General features: G+C 38.7%; 1 protein-coding gene across 1 annotated transcript in view; it reads left to right on the forward strand.

Moving 5' to 3' along the window:
- Nucleotides 1-18,772: 18,772 nt before the first annotated feature.
- The window catches only part of si:dkey-12l12.1, a 70,345-nt gene continuing 66,578 nt past the window's right edge, over nucleotides 18,773-22,539 (forward strand). The window contains exon 1 of the mRNA XM_048266576.1: nucleotides 18,773-18,903. Coding sequence (XP_048122533.1) covers nucleotides 18,787-18,903 — 117 coding nt within the window. The 5' untranslated portion in view covers nucleotides 18,773-18,786. The remainder of the gene's footprint in view (nucleotides 18,904-22,539) is intronic.

Consider the following 22,539-nt stretch of genomic DNA (forward strand, 5'->3'; position numbering starts at 1 on the left):
AGGCAGGGACGCATCTGAAGCCTCACTAAACGAATCACCGTCATTTTCTGAAGGCAGATATTCCCCTTCAGAATCAGGGTCCATGAATAGAAGACCCAACACTTCATTTCAGGTAAACTTTTTGATGCCATTAGACGATAATCTAATGCAAATACCGCTGAAGTTGACAATATCGCTCTGATAAAAATAGCTCACACGCGCACACTAGCTCCGGTATTGCACGCACTGATTCACTGCAGCTGTAGCGCGAAAGTTTAGTTTAAAGCGTGACTTTTTTCCGACTCGGGGATGACGTATGACATGTCTGCCATCTAGTGGAGTGGAGGTCGAACGAAATATGACACCCTATTTGACTAAATCGGCCGTTTTATTCAGTACCGCATCTTGTCGACTAAAGTCGACTGTGGCGCCTAGAGGGTTAATATAGCCTTGGTTGCAATAACGTGAACTACACAAGGCGGTTAACATTACAAGGCAAGTGACGAAAGTGACTATAACGTTAGCATGCCAACAACTGCATTTATATCTAACGTTACTCCAAAGACCATTTTCGCTAAGTGTAACCCAGTAGCTAACGTCAGTAAGCTATTTGACTAACGTTAGACGTTAACGTTAGAAAAATTATGTCCAATATCAAAGTTCCACTACATTACAACTTAATTGTTCCCTTGGTTGAAGTACGAAATATGACAAGTTACGAGCCGATTACCAAAAGCTAACGTTAGCTAGAACCAACAGACAAGACTTAGTTAACTTAGATACCGGGCACATTTTAAGACATAATGAACATTAAGGCTACATTCAACTTCAGAAATGATGGTCTCTAAATAACCTACCTTGGATGTGGTGTGAAAATCTTGAGAACAACGTCAATGTAAGACTGGAAAGCCGCACTGCACAGTTCAAAGATCTGGGCACTGAATGATAAGTCTTAGGAGATGTGTTCGAGGCTTCTACAATTGGCGCGAATGACAAGGTTGCATGTGAACGGACTGGCCAAATGAGTGGCTAACCATTGATCAACTACATCAGCACACTGGTGTAGTGTTTCTTGAGTTAGTCGTGAGAACACGTTTAAGAGTTATATTAACATAAAATAATATATTAATGATAGTTTAAAAGTAGACCGTTTAAAAGTTGAATGTAGATAGTTTAAAAGATGTTGATAGACAACTAGTTTAATAGATAGATAGTTTAATGGTAGTTTAAAAGTAGACAGTTTAAAAGTTGAATGTATATAGTTTAAAAGTTTAAAAGTTGAATGTAGATCAGGGGTGGGCAAACATTTTGGCTCAAGGGCCACATTGGGTTTTGAAAACTGGCCGGCGGGCCGCACAACAAGTTTTTCTTTAATAGTTTAAAAAGTATAAAAGTTTCAAAGTTGAAAGACATAGCAGCTTGGTCCGTTTGAAGACCTATGTTACAAAGTTTGAACGAAGTTTCTAAGTTAAACTGTTCAAGAGAAATTGCGTACGGAAAAAGTGGTAAGCGGAATAATAATAATAAGTTGTTGGTACAGTGCATGAACATACACTGTACTGTTCTTCCTAGGCAACTTCAACAACTTCTTCTTCCGCTTACCACTTTTTCCGTACGCAATTTCTCTTGAACAGTTTAACTTCGTTCAAACTTTGTAACGTAGGTCTTCAAACGGACCAAGCTGCTATGTCTTTTCAACTTTTCAACTTTTTACACTTTTTTTAAACTATTAAAGAAAAAACTTTTTAAAAATCCCCATAGACTTAACATTGCCGATTGTGACATCATAATACGGCCGTTAAGCAATTAGAATCCTATGGCAGGTGTTCAGGCCACCTGCAGCCTCAGGCTTTAAGCATACAATCTGGGTCAATTAAGACTACACATCCTATTCAACTGTTTCCTCTGCCAAAAAATGTTTCAAAATAAAAGTCCTCACTACAATAATCCACTGTTAAACAATGTAACCCATTAAGCTACTGAACTTTTTACATTCAACTTTTAAACGGTCTACTTTTAAACTATCTATCTATTAAACTAGCTGTTTATCAACAACTTTTAAACTATCTACATTCAACTTTTAAACTTTTAAACTATATACATTCACTAGCTGTCTATCAACAACTTTTAACTTGTCATCAACTGTCAACACTTTTCATCAACTATGACTCCTACCCACTGTAGCTAGTTAGCATGGTTAACAAAGTTAGCATGTTAACATTGCTAACATTGTTAGCATTTTTAGCAAAACTGCTAAAAATGATTAGCTAGGTTAGCTAAGTAACATGGTTTACATAGTTAACATGCTAGCATGTTAGCATGTTAGTTAGCATAGTTAGCATAACTACTAAAAATGATTAGCTAAGTTAGCTAAGTAACATGGTTAACATAGTTAACATGCTAGTTAGCATAGTTAGCATTACTATTAAAAATGATAAGCTTGGTTAACTAAGTCACATGGTTAACATAGTTAGCATGTTAGCATTGCTAGCATAGTTAGCATGTTTAGCAAAACTACTAGAAAATGTTTAGCAAAACTGCTAGAAAATGTTAGTTAAGTTAGCTAAGTAGCATGGTTAGCATGTTAGCATTGCTAGCACTACTATAAAACATTAGCTAAGTAGCATGGTTAACAGAATTACAAATCTTAGCATAACTGCTAGCAAACATTAGAGCCATTCCAACTTTCAGTTATCGTCAAATATCTACCTATACACAGCCATTAAACTATTTGAATATCAACATTCATTAAACTGCTAGAAAACGTTAGCTAAGTAGCATGGTTAGCATTGCTAGCACTGCTATAAAACATTAGCTAAGTAGCATGGTTAGCATAGTTAAAAATCTTAGCATAACTGCTAGCAAACATTAGATCCATTCCAACTTTCAGTTATCACAAATATCTACCTATACATAGCCATTAAACTATTTGAATATCAACATTCATTCAACTTTCAGTCTGTCAACAACTTTTAAACTATTTACCTTCAACTTTTAAACGGTCTACTTTTAAACTATCATTAAACTATCTATTAAACTAGCTGTCTATCAACAACTTTTAAACTATCTACTGTCTATCAACAACTTTTAAACTATCTACATTCAGCTTTTTAAACAGTCTACTTTTAAACTATCAACTTTTATTAAGCTATGCAACCACCATGTCTATCCTAGCATCACCGTAGTAACCATCTCTGTATTATCTGTTTTAACTATCCATGAAATTTTACATCACAACTTTAGCATTTTCATGCACTGGTAATTCCTTGGAATTGCATTTCTAGTTGATGTTGTTGCCTTGGAAGAACAGTACAGTGCATTTTCATGCACTTTAATAAGTTGCCTAGGAAGAACAGTACAGTGCATTTTCATGCACAGTAATTAGAAACCTATGCCAGGTGTTCAGGCCACCTGCAGCCACTGTCTCAGGCTGTCTCAGTCTTTAAGCATACAATATGGCTGTATTAAGACTACAGATCCTGTTAAACTGCTTCCTGTGCCCACAACTGTTTCAAAATAAAAGTCCCTTTAAACTATCCAACTTTTTAACTGTTCAACTACTGTCAACTGTTCAACTGTTGTAACTGTCAGTCAACTATGACTCCCATCAACTGTATCAAAGTCTTTTTAGGCAAGTCCCTCCACTCGGTGGCCATATACCAACGTTTTATGGGCTCTCATCGGGCACAGTCTTTGGGTCGAACTGCGCGTGCGCAAGGCTTCACGACACCAATCTTGCTCCAGCGGCGAGATCACAACACATGATTGGCACGATGTCTTCACAACACACCATATGATTGGCTCAATGTATTCACATCACACCACATGATTGGCTCAATGTATTCACATGTCGATGTTTTGCAGAGGAAGGGGTGGGATATGTGTAGACAACGGCCATATTGGCGTGACAAACTAGCCCTATGCATTTCTATGGACTATTTTTTTGAGTGCTGTGTCTCCACATTAGAAAGTCTCTGACTGTGTCCTCTGCCTTCAACTATTTCAAAATAAAAGTCCTCACTAGCTAGTTAGCTAGTTAGCATTGTTAGCATAATTAGCTTTTTAGCATAACTGCTAAAAATGATTAGCTAAGTTAGCTGAGTCACATGGTTAGCATAGTTAGCATGTTAACATTATTAGCATGTTAGCATTTTTAGAGGAACTGCTACAAATGATTAGCTAAGTTAGCTAAGTAACATGGTTAGCATGTTAGCATTTTTTACAAAACTGCTAGAAAACATGAGCTAAGTTAGCTAAATAACTTGGTTAACATTATTAGCTTTGTTAGCATAACTGCTAGCAAACATTAGAGCCATTCCAACTGTCAGTTATCGTCAACTATCTACCTATATAGAGCCTTTAAACTATTTGTCTATCAACACACATTAAACTATCAGTCTATCAACAACTTTTAAACTATCTACATTTAACTTTTAAACTTTCAACATTCATTAAACTATGTATATCAACATCCATTAAACTATCTGTCTATTAAACTATCTGTATATTAACAACTTTTAAACTACAAAACTATCTACATTTAACTTTTAAATTTTCAACATTCATTAAACTATGTGTATCAACATCCATTAAACTATCTGTCTATTAAACTATCTGTATATTAACAACTTTTAAACTATCTACATCCAACTATCTGTCTATTAAAACTATCTATCTATTAACAACTGTTAAACTATCTACATTCAACTTTTAAACTGTCTACTTCTAAACTATCAACTTGTATTAAGCTATGCTATGTCTGTCCTAGCTTCATTTTCATGCACTCGTAATTCCCTGGAATTACATTTTCTAGTTACAGTGCATGAAAATGCACTGTACTGTTCTTCCTAGGCTTCTTCTTCTTCTTCTTATTATTTTTTTTTCTTCTTCTAACACAGTTAATGCAGCTTCAACCGTTTGACTAGTTCAGTCATTCCAACTATTAAACCTCATCTACCTAGCAAATAATTTAACCTTTTAAACTATCCACCTATTTAACTGTTCAGTCATTCCAACTATATTAAACCTCATCTACCTAGTTCAGTCATTCCAACTATATTAAACCTCATCTACCTAGCAAATAATGTAACCTTTTACACTATCCACCTATTTAACTGTTCAGTCATTCCAACTATATTAAACCTCATCTACCTAGTTCAGTCATTCCAACTATATTAAATCTCATCTACCTAGCAAATAATTTAACCTTTTAAACTATCCACCTATTTAACTGTTCAGTCATTCCAACTATATTAAACCTCATCTACCTAGTTCAGTCATTCCAACTATATTAAACCTCATCATGTTGGTTGCCAATTAGCACATCATCTGTTTTAACAATATATTTCACACCATATGTTTTGCATTTTCATGCACTGGTAATTCCCTGGAATTGCGTTTTCTAGTTAATATTTTACTATTTTATTCCTGATTATTTTTCTTCAATTATTGTAGATTCGTTAATTTAGCTGTACAGTTATAGATAGCCTTTTTTATTTAAACTGTTTATTTTGTTTTTCCACACTTTTATTGCGTTTTATGAAGTCTGCCTCTAGTCCGAGTTCTACCTGCGCTGTTTTTTCGCCTGCTGATCAGCTGTTTTTTTTTTTCCCCTGCCGATTGCAATCAGCAAGGCCTTCACTGCTATCGGACTTGCTGTCTGCTTGTGTGGTGGAAGCTGTGCTGGATTCGAGCTTGCTAGTGTGTCTCTCCTTTTCTATCCTGAATACGCTGGGTTCATATAGTCGGTGACTGTCCAGCTGCTGGTTTAGTCGGTTGACTGAGATTGAGGCTTCGTGCTAGCTAGGTGATTAAATTGCACACTTTGGACTGGCTGATGCATCAAGCCGTGTTGGAGTTTGTGTTTTGGCTATGGGGGGCTTTCAGTACACACCCCTTGAACTTTGACAGTTCGCCTCCACCGACACCATCAACATCGAGGTGCTCCACCTTTGCCGGGCAGCGGGGATCCTCCGGCGGAAACGCTACTTGCACAGAGGCGCACGCCGCTCTATCATCCAAAAGGCGACAGACCAAAAGCATCTCTCCATCATTTCCATGGGATTTCTTGCCTAATCAACGCGGTTTTCCAGAGCAGTCCGCTCCCGCAAACAACTCGCTCCCTACAATGTCAGTGGAGAATCTACAGCGACCAACAACGCAGCGAGAATCTGTCTCTCACATCTTGGACAACTTCACTCAGGGTGCGATTTGTAGGGGGGGATGGTTAGGATTTCCCCCCCTCTGGTTTTCCTATCCCTACCTCTGCTAAATTATTTTTATCGTCGGGGGGGGACAGCATTTATCCCCCTCTGCCCCTCATATTGATTAATGCTACTTCATATAAGTAAAGCGCTGCAACGTGAGAACAGTCTAGTAGGCTAGCCTACATAATAATCTGACATCAGAAACGTCTAATGCTGCTGACACAGTGGCTGCGTGATAACTTAATTTGGCCTTGATCGTGCAGGACATTTCAGAATGTCGAGTGTGTAATCCATCATAAATGGCTAGGTTCAATGGAAAAGTTAGCTGGACAAATGAAAGAAAACGAGAAGGATTCAGTGAAGCATAATAATGTTTTAGAACCTTCAAAATTAGAAAACTGATGCAACTGAGATGGAGGACAACTGCACGTAGAGTAGAACGTAGGCCTATTGTCCGAAGGAACTTGCATTAAATGAGGAGATATTTGCTGAATGTCACAAAGTGCTACAGAAATTGCTTGGCATCGCTTATTCAATGGCTCTCTACAGAAACACCTGTAGTTTGCGGAAGACGAACGAGAAAGCACTCGTTTGATAAATCATCCAGTAGTAGACAAATAACTTTTAGAAATAATCTGTACTGCAAAAACGAATGTTGGTGGGTATTTAAACTATCTAGCGGGTGTTTTAACAGCTGCAAGAAATAGAAGCTTCATGGTCTTTATGTTCTGGTTCGTAAATTATTTTCATAAAACTTCAAGTTGCCCTATAACTTTACTCTCCAAACTCTTCACTGCACTGTAGGCAATTAACTGACAGTATGATAGGCTATTTATTTTCTGTAGGCTACAATAAACACATTTATTTTTTCAACTTTTGCAATATTACGACTTGGCTACTGAACACAAATCAGCAGGGAGAGAATGCACGTAACCTCCATGGCGTGTGGCGCAATGTGTAGGCTATTTGGTTACCAACTAACACTGTTAGCCAATTCACTAACTTAAGACTTCAGTGCCATCATATACAACGTTTTTTTACACAACAAATACAGAAAGGATGGAGGCAGCAAAAGTAGAGAAGTAGAGAAGAGAAGTATGCTTGTCAAAACGTAGTCCTACCCTGCATTAGAGGAGCTGATCATCATACCAAGCACACTCACTGTTTAAAGTCATACACCACAGTGAACTAAAACTAAAATGTTACAAAGGTGGCAAAAACAATATAGGGTATTATTAGCCATGACATTACTAGGCTATGAATCGTTCGTTCATTTTTTATTTTTTTTGGGTGGGGGGATCCCACCCCCCCATCTGGTTTTTACACAAATCGCACCCTGGGGGGGTATTAAGGGTATTAAGGTAGATTAAAAGCTTGGGAGAAAATGAAAGTCTTTAAGTTAGACTTAAAGCAGTCAATGGTTGGAGAGGACTTAATATGTACAGATAGACTATTCCAGAGTTGGGGGGCAACAACAGAGAAGGCTCTATCACCCTTAGTTTTAAGGCGTGTTTTGGGGATATAGAGAAGATTCTGAGATGAAGACCTAAGTGATCTTGGAGTGCTGTAAGGAATTAGTAGGTCACCTATGTAACTAGGTGCCAAACCACTGAGGGCTTTGAAGACAAAAAGTAAAATTTTAAACTTAACTCTGTGCTCCACAGGTAACCAGTGCAGCTTAGCCAACACAGGAGTTATATGCTCATGTTTCTTAGAGCCACTTAATAATCTAGCTGCTGCATTTTAGTGGGTCAGGCCTGCATATAATGAATTACAATAATCTAGTCTAGATGAAAGCATGTATAAGAGTTTCAAGATCGGAGAAGGGCAAAAAGGGCTTCAGTTTTGCAATGGTTCTTAACTGGAAAAAGCTGCCTTTGACCACACTATTTACTTGCTTATTAAAATTTAAAGAGGAGTCAAAGAAAACCCCAAGATTCTTTACTTCACTGTGGCAGTTTGCAGAGAGAGGTCCTAGTGCATTTTTCAAGATAGAAACATCACTTGGAGGGCCAAAAATAATTATATCAGTTTTACTTTCGTTCAGTTGAAGAACATTTCTTGCCATCCAGCATTTGATGTCACTGAGACAGTTAAAAATATTCTCCAAGGAACAAATGCCATTAGTGTTAACAGGCAGGTAAAACTGAGTGTCATCTGCATAGCAGTGATACTGAATGTTATACTTAAAAATTGAGCCGAGGGGTAGCATATAAAGAGAGAATAAAAGAGGGCCCAAAATGGAACCCTGAGGAACACCACACTTTATAAGGGCAGAGGAAGAGGAGAAATTGCCTAAACTAACTGAAAATGATCTATCACTAAGATAAGAAGAGAACCATTGCAAAACAGAACCCTGGAGACCAACTTCATCCTCCAAGCGTTTTAATAGGATGTTATGGTCAATGGTGTCAAATGCTGCACTCAGATCAAGAAGCACCAAGAGGGCGCAAGATCCAGAATCAACTGCTAAGAGAATGTCGTTTTGGACTTTAAGCAAGGCCGATTTAGTGCTGTGCAGAGATCTAAAACCTGATTGGAATTTATCACATATATTGAACTCAGATAAGAAGAAACCTGAGAGAGGACAACCTTTTCTAGTATCTTTGACAGAAAAGGTAATTTAGAAATATGCCTATAATTCTTCAGGTCACTGGGCTCAAGGTTAGGTTTCTTAAGTAAAGGTTGCACAATTGCACGTTTAAAACCTGAGGGGACCACTCCATTGGTTAGTGAGTGATTAATTATGGCCAATACAAGAGGGCAGATGATTGGTAAAAACTTCTTTAAAAAGGCGTGCAGGTAAAACATCTAAGTGGCAGGATGTAGATTTCATATGGGAGACCACCTCAGAAAGCTGGGAGGAAGATATAGCCTGAAACTATTGGAGGCAGCTAGGTGAAAGTTCTATCACTGAGGGATTCGAATCTGGAGGTGAGATTTGAGATTTTATTTTGTCAATTTTATCGATGAAGAAGTTGAGGAACTTCTTACAGATTTCTGTTGAAGGGGCAAGAGTAGATGACGCAGAGGCAAGATTTATAATAGAGTTAATGGTATTAAATAAAACTTTTGGCCTATGAGCATTATTGTTGATAAGCTGAGCATAATACTCAACCTTTGCTGCCTTAACAGAGTTTTGGTAGGTCTTTAGAGAATCTCTGAAAAGGTCATAGAAGACCTGAAGCTTCTCTTTTTCCATTTAGCTCTGCTTTCCTGCAAGATTTTCTGACAGAACGGGTCGTGTCATTTAACCATGGAGTGGTGATAGTTTTGACACACTTTTGTTTTAGTGGGGCAACACAGTCTAAGGCATAAAAAGTCCTTAACCAAAGGTTTTGATGGGCAACAGATGTGAATGTGAATCCCCTAAAATCATGAAATTGTCAGAGCGAGAGGCCATAAAAGATAGTAGATCAGCAAATTCTTGAATGAAATTACAATTAAACTTAATTTTTGGTGGTCGGTAAACTAATGCACAGAGGAGGGTGGCATTTATCTTTACAAGCTGTACCTCAAAAGTGGAGAACATATCAATTTGTACAATTCTACATTTAAAGTTGTTATTATAAACAGTGACCAGACCACCTCCACGACCAGTAGCCCAAGGGGAATTCATGAAGCTGCAGTGAGGAGGGCAGAGTTCACCAAGTGGAATGACATCATTACCGCTGAGCAAGACTCCGTTATAAACAAAAAGTCCAGGTGATAAGACGTGAAGCGGTCATTTAAAATGAAAGTCTTGTTACAGATAGATTGTGCGTTCAATAACGCAAATTTGACGGGAGGAGGGTCTTGCGCATGCTGCAGAACTTCCTGCGGTGAACCAGCTGTGAGAACTTTTACCTTCGGATGAAGGTCTTATGGGCGGGTTCAAGCATGGTCTGACATGGTGATGCCCCCACACACACACACACACACACTCTCTTTATTATTTTTGATCAATTTGTTTATTATTTCAATTATGTATTTAATTTTCTCCCATGTTATGTTATTATTGTTGTTGTACCATTGTCATTGTTTTATGTTTGTTTGTAAGCACTTTGGTTCAACTCAGTTGTTTTTAAATGTGCTATAGACCCTTTCAACAATAAAAACAAAAACAATGCTTGAATGTTCTATTTGGGCCCCAATCTACTTCCTCTGCATTAAGATAACATATGGAATGTTGAAAAGGAAGTCTTGTGGGGCCAACTATGATGCTGATAATGGAACCCTCTTGAAAGGGTCCATAGAAATAAAGTTGACTTGACTTGACTTGAAAATTTCCCCATAGACTTAACATTGCCGATTATGGCATCACAATAGGGCACTTGGAATCCTATGCCATTCATATGCCAAGTGCCAGAGCCATAATGGTTCCGGCCAGAGCAGGTAGAGTTGCGACAACTCCATTGACGCTAATGTTCCTTTTTTTTCCAACAATGGCGGCTCATGGAAGCCTCAAAGAGTTCCCGGAAGTTAACAATTAATAATAGCAGCAGCTGCGGTTACAGCAGTATAGACTGTTTGTAGCCAACTTTTCAGACTCAGATTTACATTATTGGCTCATCCAAATAATAATAATAGTAATAACAGTAATAGTAGTTAAGTAATAGTATTAATGACCTAATTATAATAATAAACTATTTATGTATCGACTATGACAGCTTTCTGCTGCTCAGTTTTTATCAGTTCCTCATCAAATAAATTAAAAGAGGCTAAAAGCCCAATAAATGTGCCACACATAATAGCCTAATATAAGATAAACCTTGCCTATCCCATTTCAATTCGGCAGCACTAGGCTACACTACGAACAAGCTGTCATTAAGTGTAATTTTGCGTTTGTACAACCTTTCTGATGTGACGTTTCTTGGGCATTTAGCTTTACCATCATGTCAACATAGTTGTAACGTTATGCGCAATGCTCATCTAGGCTATGGATTTAAGTGGTTTAATTTTAAAAAGTGCAGCAAAAGTGGGATATAGTGCAATTGCTTCCCCAAAACAATTCCTCCATAACTGTGGATTTAATCGTTTGATATGTGGATAACTTTCAGTGGACTAAACACATAAAAGGTAAGACTTTGTTATCACAAAGCTAGCTGGTTAGTTATGGCGAAGCATATTTTCAGCTAACTTTGTAGGCCTACTTGCAGCAGTGGAGTTTGTTGTCTCCCTCTGTTGACATCAATGAGTTTACGGAAGTATCATTGAGTTACATCAATATGCTAACTGATTCCATCATCCCAACTGTAAAGATCCGAAGCTTCCCTAACCAGAAGCCATGGGTGGATAGAGAAGTGAGAACGGCATTAAAGACACGTACCATGACTTATAACGCTGGGCTTATTTCAGGGGATATGACGGATTACAAAGCAGCATTTTATTGTTTACGTAGAGCTATTAAAGATGCTAAGCGACGCTATAGAGACAGAGTTGAAGCTGATTTCTTGGAGGGTGATCCAGCACGAGTGTGGAAAGGACTCCGAACCATCACTGGCTTTGAAAGAAAGTCCCCTCCTATGATGAATGTGAGTAAAGCCCCTGATGAACTTAATGCCCCTCCCTGATGAACTTAATGCTTTTTATGCTCGCTTTGACATGAAAAACACAGACTATATTGGACTAGCTGCAGCATGTGAAGCAAATGAGGATGCACCTTTCTGTGTCTCTGAGGTCGATGTGAGCAATGCCTTTAGGAGGGTTAATTGTAGAAAAAGCTACTGGACCGGATGGAATTTCTAACAGGGTTTTGAAATCCCGCGCTGCTCAGTTAGCTCCTGTGTTCACTTATATCTTTAACACATCATTGGCTCAAGAGACAGTTCCTACTTGCCTCAAGCAGTCTGTTATTGTTCCAGTACCGAAAAACAAAAGTCCATCATGTCTGAATGACTACCGCCCAGTAGCCCTGGCGTCTACAGTGATGAAGTGTTTTGAGAAGCTTGTGAAAAACATTATCTGCTCATCCCTCCCTGCCTCCTTGACCCCCTCCAATTCAATTTACAGAGCCAACAGGTCTACAGAGGATGCCATCTCAAACCTTATGCACACCACCTTAACTCACCTGGAGGAGGGAATGGGAATTATGTGAGGATGCTGTTCATTGACTTTAGTTCAGCATTCAACACGATAGTACCTCTCACCTTGGTCACAAAGATGAAGGCCTTAGGACTGAACACCACCCTGTGTCACTGGATATTTGACTTCCTCACCAACCGTTCATAAGTGGTTAGAGTGGGGGTCTGACATCTGACTCATTAACCATCAGCACTGGTGCTCCCCAAGGCTGTGTTTTGAGTCCACTGCTGTACAACATATACACACATGACTGCAAAGCCAACAGTAGTCATACCTCCATCATCAAGTTTGCAGATGACACAGTGATCTTGGGCCTGATTAGTAACAACAATGAACAGCTCTACTTGGGTCAGGTTGATGAGGTGTTTTACAGTGGTGTCAATCTAACAGCTTGACACTGAATATCAATAAAACCAAGGAAATGGTAGTGGATTACAGAAGGTAGCAGCAGAACTACAGTTACACCCCACTAATGATCAGCGGGCAACCTGTAGAGAGAGTCACAAGTTTTAAATACCTTGGTGTCCACATTACTGAAGACTTAACATGGACTGTTAACACTCAATATGTTCTGAAAAAAAAAAGTCCAGACAAGCGACTCTACTTCCTTCGTCAGCTAAGGAAATTCAAAGTTTCTACATCCATCATGAAGGCCTTCTACACTTCAGCGGTTGAGAGTGTTCTAACTGGTAGCATCATCACCTGGTATGGGAACTCCACAGTTAGAGATTGTAGTACTCTGCAGAGAGTAGTGCGCTCAGCTGAACGTATCTATAAGAACTCAACTCCCTGCTCTACAAGATATCTATTCCAGAAGAGTACTCCTAAGAGCCCAAAAGATTCTGAAGGACTCTTCTCATCCTAACAATGGATTATTCCTACCGCTGAAATCAAGAAGACGCCTATGTAGTCACAAAGCCAGAACTGAGAGACTCAGGAGAAGTTTTTATCCCCAGGCCATCCGAACTCTGAACTCACACTATACTGACTTTGCACACATTCACTCCTCAGCACTCTCAAACATTTCCCAACTCTGAACTCACACTATACTGACTTTGCACTCATTCACTACTCAGCAATCATGACCCCCCCACACACACACACACACACACACACATACACACACACACACACCTACAAGACTTTTAGCACTTTTACATCGCTCTCCCCATGCTACAGACCTTTTATTTATTTTCTTATTTCATCACATGTCAAAAAACACACACACACACACATATCTGACTTTTGCACATCTCCATAGAACTTTTTATTTATTATTTTTGATTTCTCCTCCATCTTCCCATGTCCTTGATTGCCTAGCCTTTCTGCCCCCAACCCCCACCCACAACACACACACTTACATAATCACTGTCATCACTTCACATACATACAACACACTGCTTGCTACAGTAAGCCTCCTCTACATATTTGCTGCACACTGCCCCCTACATACACAGCACATTGTCTTCAGGATCTTCTCCAACACACATCCTCTACATACTTACAGCACACTGCCCCCACCTACACACTACACACACACACACACAGTCACTGCTCCACTCCCCTCCCGCCCACACACACATCTTCACTGTCATCACTTACATACATCATACATACAGTACTCTGCTTGCAATAGTAAGTCCCTGCCCCCCCTACATACACAGCACATTATTTCATCAGGAAGCTTCTCCAACACACATCCCCAACATACTTACAGCAGACAGCCCCCCCAATACACAGCACATTGTCTCATGAGGAAGCTTCCCCAACACACATATTGCACACTGCCCTCTCCCCACATACACAGCACACTATCCTATCTCCCCTGTCATCCCCCAACACACACACCAAGACCCTGGCAGTTGGGTTAGCCCCTTGAGCCGTGGATCTGCCCAAGGTTTCTTCCTTGGTAAGGGAGTTTTTCCTTGCCCCTGTTGCTCTTGGGTGCTCCTTGTTGGTGCCCCCCACCCAATGCAGCCCTTGCCACTTAATCTACTAAACCCCTCTTCTACTGCACTCTTTACCCCCATTAATGCACAAATAGGCTGACACCAGACATAATTTCACTGCATTTCTTACTTCCAGTAACTATATGCATGTGACAATAAACTTCCTTGTATCCTTGTATCCTTGTTGTTAACATTGTTGGTAACGTAAACGTTTCTTCAGTTAGGAGCAGGACTGTTTTTTTTTTTTATTTTGCATTCATTTTGATTGGCAAAAGCGAGCCTATGCATGAGAGAACCTAGATTTGAAGGAGCTGCAGCTGTTAGCATCAGCACGGTCATATTTATTAACACAGCAGGGCACACTAGCCCAGTGATGAAGGATCGTGTAAAATTACCATCCCCAGAAAGTTTCAAACCAAGCTTGCGCTGATGATGCATGATCACTGATCAAATTGCTATTTTCTGACACGATGCACAACCATTTCCAGGTGCTCACCTGTCTGAATCTCAAGCTCTTTAACCTAGCATCTTAATGCTGTTCACAGCACGGTGAATGACAAATGATGACAAAATGCTGTTCATGTTTATGAGTTCATAGCCTGGACACGTTTTACATGTCACTTTTATGGTATGTTGGTCTCAAGAGCCCACATCAATCTGGCCCATAATCACTCATTTGTGATTTGCACCCCCCCGGTAAAAAATGAAAATGCAATATTATTCTGCTTTAATCCCCCCTATCTTCAGTTAAGATGTTCAGAGCTGCACCAAATTTTATGTGTATGATTGACCTGGCATTCTCTGGGGGAATTTCATCGATGGGGGGGTCTAAAAAAATTAGGTTATGTGTACATTTAGTGACTGTACACTCATTGGCCTGTAGATGGCGGTGCACACATATACACATGCACACACACACACAGGCACCCACATACTATCGGTATTAGAACGTCCGATACATAATTACAAATTCAGTAGGATTAAAAGAAAGCCAAAATAAATATTCATCATCATCATCATGGCTGCATTTCCAGTATTGGCGATAAGTAGTCGTACGTCAGTGAGACGTAATTTTGTTGGAAGTTAAAAGTGGGTTGGAAAAACAATGGACGCTTCCTACAAGGACTGTAGTTTACCGCAGAGAACGTCTAATAAGGATAGGATGATGTTCACATGAAATGTAATTCCCATTTCTTCTTGAAGCCGAAATAAATCTGAGGATGTTTATCGGACATGCTTGGTTTTTACTGCAGGTATGTTAATCTTATAATATCAATAAGGACCTAGGTAATGTTACCGTTAGCGTTGGTTGAGCGATGGAGGCCAATTTGATCGATTGCATTTGTAGAAAACTATAAATGCGGTTATACCAAGCAAATTGATAGCAGCACTGTAATTGTATCTTTCGACTGTCATTTGTTGCACGTGCTACAAAAATCATTCTGTGCAATGAAAGATTTACCAATGTTACACCAGTCTGATACAGTTTTGCCTATACATGCGTGAGACTGAGACGCCTGTTTATTTTGTTTTAAGTGCGTGCAGGGTATCGGAAGGGAATCGATGTGCTTTGATTTCAGCTTGGTAGTTGTAGACTGTGAAATTAAAAAGCACTTGTGTGTGAAGTACCCAAACAATGACACCTTCATTTCATTATGGCTGCTTTAGCAACACACCTTAAGCTACTGTGTAGTGGGTGAAGTGACTACTTCATTCGCGCTTTCCTTGACTCATGGAGCTGCGTGAATTTTATTACAACTTTTCGCCACGATATGGCAGTTTAAGTCCGCCTGATACTGTAAGGCGTAAGCCATTGGTTTCCAAAGGAGATTTTATTTGTGTCGCCAGCATAGCCTATTGACAATTTATGTTGTAAATAGGCCTACCTTATAAGCCTACCTGTAGCTTAGGGAAGCTAACAGCTTTCTATTAGGATGTAGTTTGTTAGTTACAGTTTTGTCATAACTCCCTGATGCATTTTTGCATTTAGAATAGCCAGAGCGCGGATATCTCAATCGGAATTAAACAATTAAATGAAACAATATCGGGTGCCTATGGACTAGGCTGGGTGAACCCAGCCTGATCTGCCCGCTATTTATTTTTTGATTTCTTAAAAGATTGAGATTGGTCTGGTGAAAGCCAGACTAGCCATGGCCCTTAGTTACACAATGCAAGGGAACATGAATCAGCCTATATTTGCATTTAACAATAACGGACAACAGCTCTTCAACTTTGGCCCTGTTAAAAAATGTGTATGAACAGTCTAGCGACGCATTTCATCAAAGCCCATTTGGACATGTCAGTTATTTGCACCACTGGTTAGATGTAAAACAGCATTTCGTTTCAGACTACTGTTACTTAATTTGTGCATTAACAATAACGTTTCAGACTACTGTTACTTAATTTGTGCATAGACAATAAAGTATTACATGAACTAAAGATGACTAAAATCTTATGTAGAAGAAGAAACATTCACAAAAAATCCATCCATCCAAAAATGACCTTTGTTTTTGATAGCTGTTGAAAACGGCATGGAACTGACAGAGATGTTTTTGTTTATAAATAAATAAATAAATAAATAAATAAATAAATAAATAAATAATTATGCTGATACCTTTTGCTTTTCCCAAATACAATGTAGCCTACGGGTGTAAGTGACCTTTCATCAATCCAGTTGCAATGGATGAACTGTGATGAACTGCCCTACTTGTGATTGTTTAGAGATTTTAAAGGTTTTATAACAATGCTACATCTTCTTTGGCTATTCTACAATCTATTCACCTTTTCAGCACCAGTAGGCTACTTTCTGTGCAGCCGCACACACACACTCAGGCATGCCAAACAAGCATACACAAAAGTTTCAAGAGTGGGGGATGGAGTAAAATATGGAGACAAATTGAAGTGTGATTTATTTTCGCGGAACGGATGTAGAGGACTGTTCGGCGGTCATATTTTGGACCGCTATGCGGTACATCTAGTTTTATATAGCTATAATTTAGATACACTTATGGGGTGGTTGCAATTGCGTTTTCTAAAGAATCTCCCGTCTCGATTTTGTACATAAATTCAATGTCAGTTAATTTAATAATAGAATGTTAATAAGTTAATAATAGAATGTTAATTTCCCAACATTCCCGTCACACCGGTGTAACGGTACTCCTTTAAGGGTTAAAGGAATGTTGAGAAATTAACGTTCTAAAGAATATCTGGGTTCATTGAATTCAACATAGAATTTTAGAACCTTCAATTGTTGCGGAACTTAGAATGTTCAAAAACCTACACCTTTAAGTAAGGGATAATGTATAGAACACCGGTCATTATGGGGAAAATAAGTCCCGACAGGGCTTAACCGACTCGACGCCGCCAGAGGGGGGTCTTGTTTCGCTTCTGAAGGGACTTATTTTCCCATGATGACCGGGCGTTCTATACATTATCCCGCTTTATTATACTACTTGCCAAAACGAAAAAGAAACTCCATGATATGTCTCTTTACACTTATTTGTTACCGTTTCGTCGTGGCTTTTGCTGAGAAACAAATAGTTCGCAACACACGCTGAACTTGAATCAAACATTCTTTAGAACACAGCTGATCAACTGTCACTTTTGAATGAAGTTCCAAGCACAAACTCCGTTGCCATTGACAGCGGTCATTCTTGTTTTCAGAGGTCCTTTCCCAAGAAATAATGACCGCTAGAACTTTCGGAAATCCCATTCAAGTCAATGGAGCATTCTACTTGCATTGTGAAGAGCCGTATAATAAGGGTTAAATAATTTAACCATTTAAACTATCAAACTTTTTAAATGTTCAACTATTCCAACTGTCAGTTGTCATCAACTACAACTCCCCACCAAACTCTTTTCTCTATCTGACCTCCATCTTTTTACTTGGATTAGATTTTAAACAATATTCAACAATATTTTATTCAGCAGCCATTTTTCCATTTTCATGCACTCGTAATTCCCAGGAATTACATTCTCTAGTTTGGCATACTTGCTTGGCCTGAAATGATGAGAAAAAGTAGAAACACATAGGGTGTGTCTATGTAAATACGATACCAATAAGGCTGTAACAGAAACATTTCAAGAATTCCATGAGTTTCGGTACATAGGCTGCTGTATCATATCAAGCAACAAAAAAGACAAACACAAGTGTTGGAATGGTTAGATTTAAAGGCATGGATTATTTATTTTACTGTTCAGAAATTCTTTTGCTCATTCTATTTTTCTCTTTTGTCTGTGGTTTTTGGTGGTTTTACAAAAGGGAGAATGCTCTCTGACATGGCTGAAAAGAACCACAGTTTTCTGGCATGAAGAGACTTTATATACGCAGTTAAAGACAGCCTTGGATTGTAGACTAGTATATACATAATACATAACACATTTTAGCCTCCTTATATACTGTACATTTCCACTGAGTATGTGTATACATGGAGTTTTCTTCATATAGTTTGAGTCATGTAAACTACTGGTTTTGTTATGAGTAGCTGAGTTTGCCATTGCATGGTACTTCCCCATCTGGTTTCCATTAAGCTGTGGGTATAAAATGGATTCCTGGTTGCTGTGATCACACAGACACTCAAAGCTACAGTATGGAAGTTGCAATCTGGATCTGTTTGTTCTGCTTGCAAGGCTGCCTACTTGCAGATGGGCAGAACTGCGTAGATGTGAACAGGGATGGCACCAAAGATCAGGATATCATGTCACAAGTAAGAGGCCTTTATTAGTTGTTTAATGGTATTATTAAGTCTCTGGTTATGCCACTTCTGCGTTGAAATTAGTTGTTTATATCATGGCTCAGTGGACATTAACCAAATGTACATGGCAAAGTGTTAACTTTGATATAAATTCTGATTCTGTGATATAAATTATAGCTAATTATACTGTTGAGAATTTATTGTTTTGCAATGTTGTAGTTTCTCTGTTGTGAAGAAGACACATGTGACGTGCAGGAGGATGGAAAATTCCATTAAATGTTTCTACGAATGCGTCACAATTGCTTCATGCCAAGCTTCAAGCCCTAAAGGCTATGCTGTAGAATAGCAAATAGAATATTTATACTATATTTAGATTATGAAAAATCCTAATCCCAATTTGTCTCTGTTGGAAGTCTAAAAAAATAAGACTTATTAGGTATTTTCAGGCCTCTTGGTGAAAAGTGATGTGAATGAATAAATAAATGTATTAAATGTATCATACCAGAGTCTATTGTAAAGCAATTTCTTAAGTTTAAATGAACTCTTGTGCTTGGTAGAAATTAATAGTTAATTATCTTTTTCCATTTTGTTCCATGTTTATGTTATGACACATTTATCCAAATAAAATAATAATAATGATAATAATAATAATAATAATAATAAAATGTTACATTTTATTAAAACAGAGGGTAATCCAGTTTACAACAAGGCTTCCTGTTGCTTTAGATCATTTCAGTAGGTGAAATAAAAATACAAAAGAACAAAGAAATTGTAGAAATCACCGTTGCAAGAGCTTTTCCCAACAAAATAAAGGGCACAATAAACATTACAAATTTTGCTTTTACTTCAGTTTTTTTACATAAAGGTAGCCTAGGTGCCAGAGGAAAACAAAATGTAGAAATTAAAATCTCCCAAAAAGAAAAGATGAAAGGGAAACCCTGAAGAAAACCTCTCCAGTAGCCTAAATCTCTACTATTGTGTTACATGCTCCAAATGTAAAGCAATTTGAGCTGCATTCTGTGTATGAAAGGTGCTATACAAATAAAGCTTATGTATATGTATAGGGTTATACAGTTTGCGATTAAACAAAAGTGTGTGCTTTAATCAAAACACCAGGTCACCTACTGAACAATGATAAGACAGTTCTCAGTGCAGATATGTGACAGCAGCAGTGGTGGAGGAAGTATTGAAACTCAGTACTTAAGTAAAAGTACACAGATCAATATTTACTTTAGTAAAAGTACCACAATGACAACCCTACTTAAGTAAAAGTAAAAAGTACCTGTTTTTAAATGTACTTTAAGTATTAAAAGTAAAAGTATTTGCATAATGATTTATTCTCTTAATATCTATATTCTAAAAAAAAATCTGTATGGGCTGTGGCATTTTAATTAAGCTAGTTTTAGGTTATAGCCTACTCGACTAGATAGTTTTAAGCTAATGCAATTGTGCTTAGCCTACCATCTGTGGCCCAGTTTACATTCTGACCTACAATTCTAGAGACTAATTCTGGTTATCTATAGGGTGATCTGCTGAGGAAAATATCATTAAGCAAAACACGAGAGCCTAAAGTTTAACGGGTAGACAAGGGAAACGTCGGGTGGATCGTAATGCCAATTCTGCTGATTGAACAGAAAAAATGCTGAGAAAGGCGTCTTTATGATTAGGTTCAGTTTCACTTGCGCAGACGCACATAGACATTGAATGAGCGCTCACATTACCCCAATTGTAGGCTATGCCTCTTTATTTGATCACACACAATTAAGAAATATTTCCTAATCTGGAAAATGTTAAGTTTTTTTCGGCCAGCGGTTCTATAATAGTCTACCATTCATTTGTGCCGCAAATTATCAGACGTGTGACAGAAGCATGGGCATAGCCTGTAACTTCGCTGATCTGCGGATAGCAATCTCATCGGAGAGGAGGCCCTAACGCTGCAGATAACAAACAGAGAAAGGCACAGAACACAGTTGCATGTCCAGTGTAGCCATGGGTCTGGTGAATATAGCCTACCGAATGCAGATGGCTACAAGCTCACGCTTTGCCTGGTCTAGACTAAGCTTATGTTTCAAAGATTTAGAAGCTGGGCACGTAGCGCTCCAGAATCTTTGGTAGCAACCCCGCCCCCTGGTAAAACAAACGTGTTTGTCAGAGAGAAAAAAAACTGATCATAAAATGTATCGTAAAAAGGAACGATGGTGTTGTAGAAATGTAGCAGAGTAAAAGTACAGATAATTGCTGTAAAAGTCAAAAGTATGCACTATAAATTCTACTTAAGTAAAGTACAAATACGTGGAAAATTACAGTTACAGAAAATTAAGTACAGTAACGAAGTATTTGTACTTCGTTACATTCCACCACTGGACAGCGGAGCTCAGTGTGTAGGTAGGCCTAAAGTCGAGACCAACAATTAGAGCAAGGCAATCAAGGCATACGAGCATGATTAAATGTTCAGCAGCTTTGCTACAGTGTCCTCTGCTGAACAATGATAAAACAGCTTGTAACGGAAGGTGATCACAGAGCATGGTTTGGATAGCCTGGCTAGCGCCACCACTTCTCAATGAGACGTGGTCTGGGAACCAAACGTTAATTTTCTCGTATTTGAAAAAAATGCCCAGATCCGTTTATTGGGTGCCACGGATGTCTATCAAATGCGTCTGTGCATACCTCATCATCCTTATGCTTTCCCACCTGTTCTGTGATTGGTTCCCTATCTCAGGCGAAAATTTGCTCCATGGTCTCCAGGCTGCCATAGCAGCGTGAATCAAATCGCGCGCAAGGCAGCATGGAAACACCCAGGCTATGGTTTGGACATTTGCAGGGCCACATCACTGTAAAAACTGCTTATGTAACTCTGGGCCCTATCTTGATGATCCAAAATTGCTATCTTGACGGTGTGATAAGTTCACCAGGGGCTAGGCGGATTGTTCAAAACGGTTGTTGTTAGTCATGGGTGTGTTTTGGGTGTAAAATCCATTAAACCAATAAGAGTGACATCTATCATTGCCTTTAAGAGCAACGAGTGCATGATGCATATGAGCACATCTCTGCAGGAGGAATCTGCTTGCAGATGAGACCATGTATGCAACACCAAGATTCCACTTAACCTTGCTTTACTAAAATGTGTGTGTGACAAATAGAGTATAGCCTACATTCATCTGCACTCGCCTTTTATTTGAACTAATTGGCACCGCGGTGAAGTTAATTTGACCGGTTTCAACCAGTCAAATATCCAACCTGAAACTTCACCATGGTCTCGATAGGCAACAACAAAACAAAGTCTTACACTTAACTAATTACTTTCACTATTGACTGACAAGGGGTTACAACATAGCCTGAAAAAAGCAACACTTACCCCAATAATATTCAAATGACTGAACAAAAATCCTAAGATGTCTTACAAAATACACTGCAAAAACTGCTTATCTAATCAAATCTAACCAAGCGTTATTAATCTTATATCAAGATAAAAAAAAATTCTTGTTGGTATGTTTTCAGTATAAAGAGACTTACTAAGTGCTTTCTCGTAAAATCATTTGACTTCATTTAAGAGGAGTTTGACTTCTTTGCATAGCTCATCATCGTTTTGCTTTCCCCCCTGTTCTGTGATTGGTTCCCTATCTCAGGCGAAAATTTGCTCCATGGTCT

The sequence above is a fragment of the Alosa alosa genome, chromosome 16, assembly GCF_017589495.1.
Source record: "Alosa alosa isolate M-15738 ecotype Scorff River chromosome 16, AALO_Geno_1.1, whole genome shotgun sequence".
NCBI lineage: Eukaryota > Metazoa > Chordata > Actinopteri > Clupeiformes > Clupeidae > Alosa > Alosa alosa.